This window comes from Cetorhinus maximus, chromosome 21 (assembly GCF_964194155.1).
Source record: "Cetorhinus maximus chromosome 21, sCetMax3.hap1.1, whole genome shotgun sequence".
NCBI classification, from domain to species: Eukaryota; Metazoa; Chordata; class Chondrichthyes; order Lamniformes; family Cetorhinidae; genus Cetorhinus; species Cetorhinus maximus.
Genome location: NC_135899.1, coordinates 85,431,602 through 85,444,113, shown reverse-complemented (window position 1 = coordinate 85,444,113; position 12,512 = coordinate 85,431,602). Strand labels below are relative to the sequence as shown.

Here is a 12,512-nt window from a genome sequence, read left to right as displayed (position 1 = left end):
TTCTGCCCCTTTTCTTTAACTCCTTAAATTCAAGATAAGCATGCACTTTGATGCTTGTGAGGTTCACCCATTAGGATCAGCTATTCACTCCACTTGCAAATCCATAAAACACAAAGTGATGAAAAGACAATAGCAATAAATCGAAGGTTGTTTAAACTGAGTTAAACAACCATGCAGGCATTTGAAAAAAAAATCCTTCTTGACTATTAGTGATGTTATTTCAAACAGCATCTGAGTGACCTGAGCATATAGCTGTTTGAGTTGAATAATTTTGCAAGGGAAGCAGATCAATAACTGGAAATGGAAAAAACTGAGATTTGATATACTGTAAATAGCAACTTGTTTTAGTAAAGTGGAAACTTGATATCAGATGCTCTAGAATGAGTTTGTTACAACATTTTCAGCTGATTGAAAATAACATTATGAAAAGCTCCATTTAATCAAAAATATAAAGACACTACAGTTAATAACTGTGGACAGCATCACAGTTTGGCTTGATTCTACCCTCATCCAGTAATAGATGCTCCTTCCCTCAAGAGTCATTGGATTGTGATGGAAAGGGGCAACACTGGCTGATTATTTCTTCCTTCTCAGCCAGGGTTCTTAAAGTCAATTGCAACACCCCAACTGAAGGCTTTGCGTTCATGCTGCACCCCAGAGTCTTGAGCACAAGATCAAGGCTGACACTCTAATACAGTACTGAGCGAGTACTGCACTGTCCGAGGTGCTGACTTTTGGGATAAGATGTTAGTTTGAAACCGCATATGCCCTCTCAGGCGAATGCATTCGGAAGAAGAGCAGGGAAGTTATCTCAGGGGCCCTGGGCAGTATTGATCCATTAAGCAACATCACTGAAATAGATTATCTGGTCAAAATCTCAATGCTTTTATTGGGAGTTGGTTGTGTCGAAGTTGGCTGCCATGTTTCCTACATTACATGAGTGACTACACTTTAGAAAGAACTTCATTGACTATGAAGTGTTTTGGGATGTCCTGAGGTTGTGAAAAGAGCTATATAAATGTCATTCCTTCTGTATGCATGTTATGTGGCTTCAGGGACTTGCATATTGGAACGACGTCGAACCTTGTTTTTCAATAATACCTAAAAATTAATCTTTAATGTACTGTATTTGGGCATCAGCTGAAGTGGTCATTGTAGCACAAAAATAATATCTCATCTTCCTATTTCTGTTATATATAGTATATATTGTGAGAAATGAGTTTAGGGACAGACAACAAGAAGTTTAGGACAAAGTCTTCTCTGATGTGATGGGATATGCTTGGGGTGGAAGAAGGACCCACGATACCCATGCACAATAGTCAGTACTTGGTTTGGAACCTGGAGTATTCATGTTCCACACCATTTCCTTGAGGCTGCAGTGCACTGCTCCCTGACTAATTCCCAGCTGGGATGTGCTGGTGCCCCAATGGCAATTCAAGGCCTGTGTCTTTGTATGGAGAGCAACTAACACAGGAACAGGCTGCAAAGATGTGTGGTTGAAGACAGCACACTGGAGCTCATTGAGAAGCAACCAGAAGTGGAAAGATGATCAGATTAACATTGGCGATCAAATGGGCTAAAAGGCCCTCTTCTTTAAACTTACCATATACAGTCAAAACCTAGACAGTTCGTATTCTTACTATTTTGAACTACTTGAGACAGAAATTACGTGCTTACATTAAATGAAGAATGTTTTTCTACCAAACTGATTCACTCTATTATTGATGAATGATCTAAACAATAGCTGTAGGAATTATACACTGAACTCTGTCTACCAGCTTTAATATGGTTTGCTTCCCCTCTCTATCTATAAATAATCTTAATTTGAAGCCAATGAAATTTGTGCTTACATGACTGATTTTTTTAGTATGTAATGATTGTACCAAACAGTTATCCCTCTGCTGGCTGATCAGTTAATGCGCTGCCCAGTGCAGGATAGTTACACATTGACTATGTTTGCATCCTCAGTTTGCACTGAGTTAATTAATTTTAGCTGTGGAAGCATTTGACTTATGACAATTTAATTCACTCCTTTGTTTAGTGAGAGAGAGTGAGAACCAGGCTCCTATTTGCTGACTCCTGCTCAAATATACACATCAGTAGGGGTAGAATTAGTCAGGTTCAACATTATGATCTTTCTTGGTCAACAGCCCATTGATACCGACTGTCTAAACTCACAGATGATGAATGGCCACTTGTGCATGGTAGTTGTGACTGCTGTCACCTGTGAAACAAAGCACTTTCAGAACAGAAGGAGAACAGTGAAGGGAAAGTAGCACTGTAGAGCATTAAATATCATTGCACTCATCTGCCCTCTGATTTTAAAAAAATTTTGTTGAACCATTTGCAAGCTGCTGGCATCATCAAAGCAATAGCTTGGAAGGGTATTTATGAATATCTAATTTTATGATTCATATATTTTAGGAGTATAACTTTTAGTTTGGGAATTGAAATTTTTAAGTGTAGGATAAATGAAAACACCTGGTTTGAGAATCTGATAAACGAGCCTAAAGTAATTGCAAATCAAAGGTGGCCTTTGTTTGCTTTATAAGGTCTTTGTGGGAAGTATAGGAGACTAGACAATGAACTACTCTGAATCTCTCTTAGCAGAGATAGGATGTCCACAATTGTCTCCATAAGGAGTTTAAGTTATTCATATGGTTTCCTAGACCAAAGGGGAAGTTTGGAAATTGCAGATGATTAATTAAGTCTCTATCTGGGACATCCCAAGTGTGCCATGTTGCCATGGGGATAGATTGCAGGGAAGTTTTTTTTTGGCTTTAGGTTTTATCTCTCTGATTTCTCACAGAAAAGAGCAATCTGTGAGAAGGCAGTTTTGCATCTGCCAGCAACCAAAACAAGGAGCGTAGAGGCCATTAGGAATCAGGGGTGTTCCATATCTGGGGTCACTAAGCAGGAATTGCGAGTGGGGCTCATGCTCAGAATGAAAATTCCAAATTTAAGAGGAATTAAAAATGATCAGATCTGCTTGGTAAAGCTAGTGAAAGAGATTAGCAGTGGAATCCTCGCAGAGAGAGAGAGATCTGAAAGTCTAAGCGCCAAACTGAGAAACTGAGGAGAGTCAAAAGTGAATTCCTCAGAGCTGTGGCACGCTTTGGATTGGTCCCAGGAGCAGTGAAAAAAACCCTCCAGATTTTGCAAAGTATAGAGGGATCTTTTTGGTAGAAATGAAAGTAATGCGGGTTTAAAGTATAAGACTTTACATTTGATTGAGATGTTAGGATAGATAGTATGTGATTACAAAATATAGTGTTAGTAGTGCTTGTTTTGTACAACTCTTGTACAGTAAAAGTTTTTGTTTAAAATATGAAATTTTGTCATTCGGTTGAAACCTAGGAGTTTGAATTTCTTTTTCAAGTTATTAGCCTCAATTGAGATTGCAACATAGTGAAGTGGTTTGTGTGAGGGTGTTAAATTACTATTTGAAGTTGGAACACAAATATTGATGAAGTGATATTGCAGAGAAAGAAAGATGGGGAAATTATGGGTGCAACACACTATAGTTCAGCATAATCCTTTTAACTGTCTTTATTAGTTACAAGATATTGGCATATAAATTGTATGTTTTTCATTTACCCTAAGTGCATTCCATAGAGTTGAGCCTCTAAGTGTTTGGTTTATAGTGGGTGCAGTAATGAGGATTTATATGGTGTCAAGTGATCAGAATTGGAAATACAACAGCTTTATCCTATGTTACCTGTGAATCAGGCTCATTGGAATTTCTAATTGTGTTTTCCCTCTCTTTACCATCGATGAACAGCCAGACACCTGTCACTGATGAGGGGATAGCTGGTCCTGCCTGTCACTGATGAGGGGATAGCTGGTCCTGCCTGTCACTGATGAGGGGATAGCTGGCCCTGCCTGTCACTGATGGGAGGGGATAGCTGGCCCTGCCTGTCACTGATGGGAGGGGATAGCTGGCCCTGCCTGTCACTGATGGGAGGGGATAGCTGGCCCTGCCTGTCACTGATGGGAGGGGATAGCTGGCCCTGCCTGTCACTGATGGGAGGGGATAGCTGGCCCTGCCTGTCACTGATGGGAGGGGATAGCTGGCCCTGCCTGTCACTGATGGGAGGGGATAGCTGGCCCTGCCTGTCACTGATGGGAGGGGATAGCTGGCCCTGCCTGTCACTGATGGGAGGGGATAGCTGGCCCTGCCTGTCACTGATGGGAGGGGATAGCTGGCCCTGCCTGTCACTGATGTGGGGGGAGGGGGGGGTCAGTTGCTCATCTGTCAATGATTGGGGGGGGGGAAATACCTGCCCACCTGTCACTAATGAGGGGAATAGCTGCCCACCTGTCACTGATGGGGGGGGTAGAAACAGCTGCCCACCTGTCACTGGATGGATAATTAGACACCTGTTACTGATGGCACTCTGTTGGAGAAATGTGTTTTTACCCTTTGGCCTGTGTTGTATCAAACTTGGCCACATTTGATAAAGGTGAAATACTGCAGCTGCTAGAAATCTAAAACAAAAACAAAAACGGATTCTAAACATTAACTCTGTTTCTTTCTCCACAGATGCTGCTAGACCTGAGTTTTTTCCATTTTGTTTTTGTTGGCTACATTTGATACTGACTCCCCTTCCACCCCACATCATTGATGGCCTTAACCTTGATGACTATGACAACTCACCACAGAATAAAATAAACATGACTACATTCATGTTATTCTGCACTAAAGTCTTGTTGAAACAGAATAAAAATGTTTTTACATTGCTGTATGCAGGTTAGCTGCGCTTTTCCAGGCTCCTTCACTGCTCCCTCTTCACTTATCTTTTGACCCATTTCGTTCCCTGTAAGCAGGACCGGCAAATATTGCAAAAAAGAACAAGCCATTTTATAGCACCCTTCAGGACATCCAAATGTGTTTTTCAGCCAAATAAATACTTTATGAAGTGTAGTTATTGTTGTAATGCAGGGAATGTGGTACAGATCAGCCAGGATCTTATTGAATGGCAAAGCAGGCTCAAAGGGCCAAATGGCCTACTCCTCCTATTTCTTATGTAAACTCAGCAGCCAATTTGCACACAGCAAGATCCCACAAACAGCAATGAGATAAGTATTCAAGCTGTTTTTCTAATGTTGATTGAGGGATAAACATCGGTGAGGGCAAAAGCCATGGAATAACAATTTTGTGTGCAAATTACATCAAGTTTATATTTTGAAGTGCAGCAGGTAGTGGCAACCTTGTGCCATTGGCTGCAGTTTTATTACTTAAGACCATCATAATTGTTTTACTAGTTACTTTAATGGGTTGCATAAGGCTTTTAACTGTTATCAAATCCACATTAAAGAGTAATGATAGTTCTCAGTGCCTCAACTAATTGAAAAATTGGCAATTAATGGCTGTTTTTTGTTTTGGCTTGCTAATATTAACTGATTACAAGACATGATGAAGTTCTTAGTTACACATTGATTGGATTGAAATGATTGTAATTTCAATGGCTAAACTTAAATGATAGTTTAAACAACATTGCCTGCACAAATTCCCTTCTCCCCCTCACGAAAAGCTACTTTGATCAGGGCCAAGTACAAAAGCAAACAATATTTGTAGCAAACTGCAGGACACATGGGGTTAGAATTTCTGCAGGGGTGGGCCTCCTAATCTCCCACTGTAACTTCAACAGAAAAAAATGACCATTGATGCTGCTTCTCCAGAGTTAACGCTGATCTTCCACTTAGGGTTTCCAACTCGAGATGGATGTATTCTTGGCAGTGTTATCACATGGCCTCTCCTCCAACAACCTCGTAGTTCAGCAATAAGACCAATGAGAAAAAGAGATTTTTAAATTTGGGGAAAAATAGTGGAGACTATATTTTCTTTGCTTACGAATTGAGATCCTTTAGAACTTTATGCAGTCAGAATGGTGAGAGTGCTCTATGCGTGAAATAGCATTGACCAAGCTGTTTGAATGGGACAGGGTGGTTGCATTAGGAATGAAGAAACTTGATTCAAATCCATTTGTTATATTGTGCTTTCAATGTTCCATTATATATAAAAGCACCAAATGAAGGTACATTCAAACTAGAAAATAGAATACAACTTATCATAGTTGGTAAGTTTCTTTTGGTGGAAGAGAGATGGCAGTTAGGTATAAGAGCAGTGCACCTATAGTCTTCAAGTGGGTGTGCTGATTCTCCAATGAGCCTATGACTTATACCAATTTTTCTACTTATTTTTCTCTCCATTGTGTATGCATTTTGGCTACCATACCTCCCCCTCATTCATCTTTCAAATAAGATGTTGACCCATGGCCTTATCTGCTATCTCAAGCAGAAATCCAGAGATCCCATAACACTAATTTGGAATTCTCCACAATGTTCTGGCCAATATTTATCCCTCAGCCAATACCACGAAAACACGTGATTTGTTATCATATTGTTGTTTGTGGGAACTTCCCGTGTGCAAAGTGACCACTGTGTTTCCTATATTATGACAATGACAGCACTTCAAAAGTATTTCATTGGCTATAAAGCACTTTGGGACATCCTGAGGTTTTGTGGGCAACCATCCACCAAATTCTCCATAGGCTGAGTGAATAACACTTAGAAAAGAGAATGCAATATCTCCAGTAGCAGAACTGGTAAATGTGGTCAGTGCACAGTGTCTCAGTTGGAATCAGGAAGGCATCTGGTTCAATCACTGGTCTGTGCCCTATCACTGTGGTCTAGAATTTAGGCTGCATCCTGGGTAAAGAGAAGGAGCTCAACATTGCAGCTCGACTCTGTCTCAGTTGGCAATCATTGGATTTTGCTGAAATGTTGGCATTGGGACGGACTCAAGCTGCAATGTTCTTCATGGTAAAGTGGCTAGGAAAAGCCACTGCCTAGGCTCACAGCCACTTGGCCAACATTTTGGGGCAATAACTGGTGCACATTGGGTTCATCCCAAGCATGAGTCAATGCTTTCAGGTGAGGAAGGATGCATGTAATTCTGATCAGGAATTGAGTGCATGACTGTGAAAATAAGGGCCCATCCCAGACATCTTAGAGATTCAACCAGAGTTTGATTCTTGTTCTTAAGATTGGGTTAATAGAAAATATGTAAATAAGGTGAATTAATTACACTTTCTCCTTTCCTGTTTAGAACCGCCCATCCCAGCTGCCCCACCCCAGTTGATCCGCGCTGGCTCGACATACCTGATGGTGCACCTAAATACCAACTCCATATTTGGGGATGGCCCTGTTATTCGGAAAGAGATTGAATACAAGGTGACCTTAGGATCCTGGTCAGAAGTGCAGGCTGTCAACAGCCTGAACTATAAGCTGTGGCACCTAGATCCAGACACTGAATACCAGATCAGTGTCTTACTGACCCGGCCTGGTGAGGGAGGGACAGGGAGACCAGGACCCCGACTCATCAGCAAGACTAAATGTGCAGGTAGGTTCGTTTCTACTTTGTTCAGTAAATGCATCACAGAAGATGTATTTAGTATTTCCTCACTGACATCATTGAATCTTTAGTATTTCATAATTTGTTTCCATTGTCTCTTTCATTGGATGTCCTATAATTGAGGCTGATTATTTGTAATTGAAGATTAATTGATCAATTTTTTGTTAGGCAAGGATACTAAAGATTATGGAACCAATATAGTAGATGGAGTTAAAATTCAGATCAGCCACAATCAACATACCCTCTAATTTTAGTTTGGAGTGCCCGGGTGATTTGTTTAAGTGCATGGAACCTTTAACTTCTTTTTGAGCAACCATTCAAGTGCAGTAACTTGAATTTTTGGTGGACTTTAATTTAGGTGGTGACCAATGCTCACAGGATTACAGGACCCTGGCCAAATATGGGCCCTTCTTAAAGGGTTGCAAAACAATGTAGCATTGCAAGTGGTGAGGAAGAGGCAGCAGGTGTAGGCAAGTGGTTAAATTGTTTTGAGGTAGTTAGCACATGTTGAGTGTGCTAGTAGAAATGGAAGGAACTGTAAAAGTTGCCTGTTGTGATTGGAAGAAAGGCATGTGAAGCAGTTGAAGGAAGAATTGCTAGGGCTGAGGCCTGGTGTTGCAGAGTTTGTAAGAGAGCTGTTCTGGTGAGGTCATTAAATTTCTTAACAAAGACTGATGCACATCTGTGCCACAAATGAAAATTGATCCCACAGATTTAATCCTTACTTATAGCAAAAGCTTCAGAAAAGGTTGTCAGTCATCAGAATCATACCTGGCAAAGAGGTACCAAATTTGACTTCACAATCGTCAGGAGATATGCCATGAGAATATATATACTTCCTCATAGTAGCACACTCTCTTGGGTTCCGGCTAAGAATCTAACTAAGCAGATTCAGTCGTAGCTTTCAAATGGAAATGAGTAGTTACTTGAAATAGAAAAATTTACGGGGTACAAGGAAAGTATGGGGGATTCAAACAAATTGGGTAACTCTTTCAAAGAGCCAGCACAGGCACAATGGGTTAAATGTCCGCCTCGTGTGCTAATGTTCTGAGAGGTTGCTGGAGAGGGAGACAGTTCACTGAGCTAGATATGTGTCTGTGGTGAGGGTGGAAATGTAGCATCATTGGGACTCTGTAGTTTTAGAGTGCTGTATTAGCACAGTGTCTGTCCTTCAGCTTTGCATTGTGGTTTATTTCTGTTTTGCAACTCTGCAAAATAATGTATGCTTTTTGTGCGGTTGGAAATGCAGGTGTGCAATCAATAGAAGTGCACAGGGAGAACAGTACTGGTCTTTGGGATAAGTGAACTGCTTCAGTTTAATGTGGCCTCTCTCAGAGAGCAGCCCTTTGAAATCTTGCTTTGATCCTGTTTCCTTTACTTTCTGTTTACTTTCTGTGTAGCACTGTTGAAATCCAAGAGATAAGGGGAAAGCACTGCACTTCATAAAAACAGTGCTGTTTAAAAGATGAACACGCTAGGTTCAATAGACACATCAAAGGATTTATATATGTCTTGAAAGAGAACTCGAACAAATGTATTTGTTTATTATGCTCAGTAATTGTGAACATTTCTTATTATTTTAGGATTAGAGTGGGGTTGGTTTTCTTTTAGTTCAAATCACCTGCAATTATAAACTTCATTTTCCAATGCTCTCCTCCCCCACACTTCTGATCCCTGGTCAGCTGGCCATTCCTCACGGAGCTTAAAAAGTGAGTTTCAGCAGACATTTCAATTGTGGAGGGCATCACAGTCACACAGTTGCACATGACATGCACACGTACATCCCAACACCAACGGAACATGCACATATTGATTGTGTGTGCACACCCAAACTGACCTGCATGCACTGACACCAACCTGCACAAACACACTTTCTAGCGGGATCACTGGATAACGATCAGGATCAGCATTGGAGTTTCCTCAGAGATTTTCCAGATCATTTGCCACAACTTCGGCAGAAGCCTTGATAAATTACATTGATAAATTAAATTGATAAACAATCTTCATTTTCTAGCCCAGGATAGCTTCTTAATTCCACCATGTTTATGCACATGAAATCATAGAATTAGTACAGCACAGGAGGAAGCCATTTGGCCTATTAGTCCTGTGCTGGGTCTTTGAAAGAACTATCCAATTAGTTCCACTCTCCTGCTCTTACCCTGTAAATCTTTCAATATTAATGATATATCTAATTCCTAGATAACTAAAATGAGCTAATTCTCTGTACCTGCTGAAATCATACCTGGTGCTTCCTGGCTTACGTGGCTCATTGTCCCATTGGGGGATACCTTTATCCACTGAGTCTTTTAGGGGAGCCATCTTCATGTCTGTAGCATCATTTTCTTGCAAAGAATTAAAGGTAAAGTACTGTATCTGTTCATGTCACTGGTGGTATTTCTAACATCAGAACTCTTCAGAAGTAAGGTAAAATGGCTGCAAAATGCTTTGTGATTCAGATGTTGTGAATGGTTCTATATAAATGTTATTTTAACAGGATGATGATTTAATTGGGCAGCTTCCCACAGGCACACAAACCCTCTTTTAACAACACATGTTTTAAGCAAGAGAAATATGTGATGAGAATGATGGTGACTTGAATAAGTGACTGTAGTACATTCTGAGAAGAGGAATGATAAACAGTTGCCCTAATTAAATGGAGAGATCAGTGAAGTAATGTAACAGGAGGAATGGCTTTCATCACAATCAAGAGAAGCCACTTAAATTCAAATGGCACAGATGACATTTGCTCATTTGAGATTGGATGTGTTGATATAGGCAGTGTGTGTGGGCCTAGGATTTGTGCCAAATGAGTCTTTCCTGCCAAGAATCAAGAGTGACCGTAAATGTTCAGTGTGTGTTATCATTTTAAATAAATTTGTTTTGCTTCCATTTGATCTGCTACCCTCCTACCACTGTCTCTCCCCCCCCCCCCCCCCCCCCCCCCCACCGCTATGCTCTTCACTATCCCTGTTGGTTGGAATATCTAGATGGTTCAACCTGTATATTTCAGTGGTTGCACTGGGTGTCATTCTTTGGCTACCTTCCAGAATCCACGCTTGAATGGTGTGAGAATAGGGAGTTCTTTGTTGAGATCCCTGTCCTTCTTACAGTCATCCAATTGAGATAGTATCCGTCATTACCCAGAGACCTTGAAGTGTTGAATGTTTGTTCAGCTCTGAGTTTGATTCTGAGCCTCTGTTGAAACAAATACTGCGTGGTTTTTCTTTCTCAGTCTTTCAAGTGATTACACCCTTTGGGCAGTGCATTACCAAAATAATGTCTCAGTTCTTGCATTGTAACATTGTATTGTCCGAATTTAAAAAGTAAATCCCAAAACAATCCTTCAAAAATTGAATTAAAAATTGTAATAGAATAATAATTAACATCGACTTGTATTTATAAAGCACTTTTAACGTAATAAAATGTCCCAAGATGCTTAACAGGAGCATTACAAAATAAAATTTGACAATGAGTCACATAAAGAGATGTTAGGTCTATTAGCCTGGTCAAAGAAGGAGGTTTTAAAGAACATCTTAAAGGAGGAAAGAGAGGTGGAAAGGTTAGGGAGGGAATTCCAGAGTTTAGGGCCAAAACAGCAGAAGGCAGCCAGCCACCTGTGGTGGAACAATTAAAATCGGAGATGCATAAGAGACCAGAATCAAATGATTGCCAGTATCTTGGAGGATTATGAGCTGGTGATGATTACAGATATAGGGAGAGGCGAGGCGATGGAGAGATTTGAAAACAAGGAAATCTGAGGCATTGCTTGTCTGGGAACCAATGTAGGTCAGCACAGACAGAGGCAACGGGTGAATGGGACTTAATGCAAGTAAAGACATGGGCAACAGACTTTTGGATAACCTCAGGTTCATGGAGAGTAGAATGTGGATGGTCAGCCAGGAGTGCATTGGAATTGTCAAGCCCAGAGGTTAGAAAGATATGATGGTTGAGGGTTTCAGCAGAAGCTGAGCTGACGCGGGTGAAGTCAGGTGATGTTACAGAGGTAGTCTTAGTGATGGCATAGATATGTGCTGGGAAGCTTATCTCCATATCAAATATGAAACCAATTTTGTGAACTGTTTGGTTCAGCTCAGACAGTTGCCAGGGAGAGGAATGGAGTCAGTAACTAAGGGCTGAATCTTTGGCTCAGAGAGTGGGGGAAGGGCACACTCACCGAGGTGTATAATGACGTGGGGTGATGTTGGGCGTGCGTCCCAATGTCACCGTGCGTCATTTAGATTTTCAGTTTGGTGCCGAACTGTCAAAGGCTTGTTAAGGCCATTAATTAGCTAATTAAGCCTATTGAGAAAGCTGCCCGTCCAACCCGTCAAACCTTAAGGTTGGCGGGGCAGGCGAAGAGCCCAGGCGGCCTTTGCATTTTTCATGGAACCTCATCCACAGGTGGGATGAGGTTTCATAACGTGTTTATAAATTAAATACATTTTTTCATTAAAGTTCATTGACATGTCCCAGCTCATGTGACACTGTCACATGAGGGGACATGTCTTAATTTTTTTTTCTTTATTGAAATTTTTGGAACTTAAACTAATCTCCCTGAGGCACCTCTGTGTGTCAGGGAGATTTCTGCGCTCTTTCGCATGCATGCATGAAAAAGCGCAGGCCCTGACTCAGGGAAACCCCCCCCCACCATCCCGCCCGCACAGGGAGCGCTCAGCGCTTCCAGGCACGCGTAATGCTGGGTGGGCCTTAATTGGCCCGCCCACGTAAAATGGCGGCACGGACCCAATCGGGGGCACCAATCGGGCCGGCGCCCACCCCTGCACAATCCCCTCGATGGGGGGAAAATTCTACCCTAAGGAAGGGATTTTGCAATGTGGAGCAAAGACAATGGGCAGAATTTTGCCCTTGATGGGCGGGTGGGCCCCACCAGCTCGGCGGCGGGCGGGCAGCCGATCGCTGCTGCTGAAATGGGCCCCGTCGCCATTTTAGGCCCTCCCAGCAGGCCGCCCAACGGGAAGCACTATGTGCTTCCTGTGCAGGGGGGAGGGATTCCCCAACTGTCAGAGTGCGCTCTTTCATACATGCGCATGAAAGAGCGCACATCTCCCTAAGACTAAGTGCTGCCTCAGGGAGA

At 41.8% G+C, this 12,512-nt stretch overlaps 1 protein-coding gene across 4 annotated transcripts in view; it reads left to right on the top strand.

The window, feature by feature from the left end:
• ptprub (protein tyrosine phosphatase receptor type Ub) overlaps positions 1–12,512 on the top strand; it is a 769,916-nt gene that overhangs the window by 441,864 nt on the left and 315,540 nt on the right. For all 4 annotated transcript variants that reach the window (XM_078567333.1, XM_078567337.1, XM_078567336.1 and 1 more), the window contains exon 7: positions 7,112–7,405. In XM_078567333.1, the coding sequence (XP_078423459.1) occupies positions 7,112–7,405 (294 nt within the window). The remainder of the gene's footprint in view (positions 1–7,111; positions 7,406–12,512) is intronic.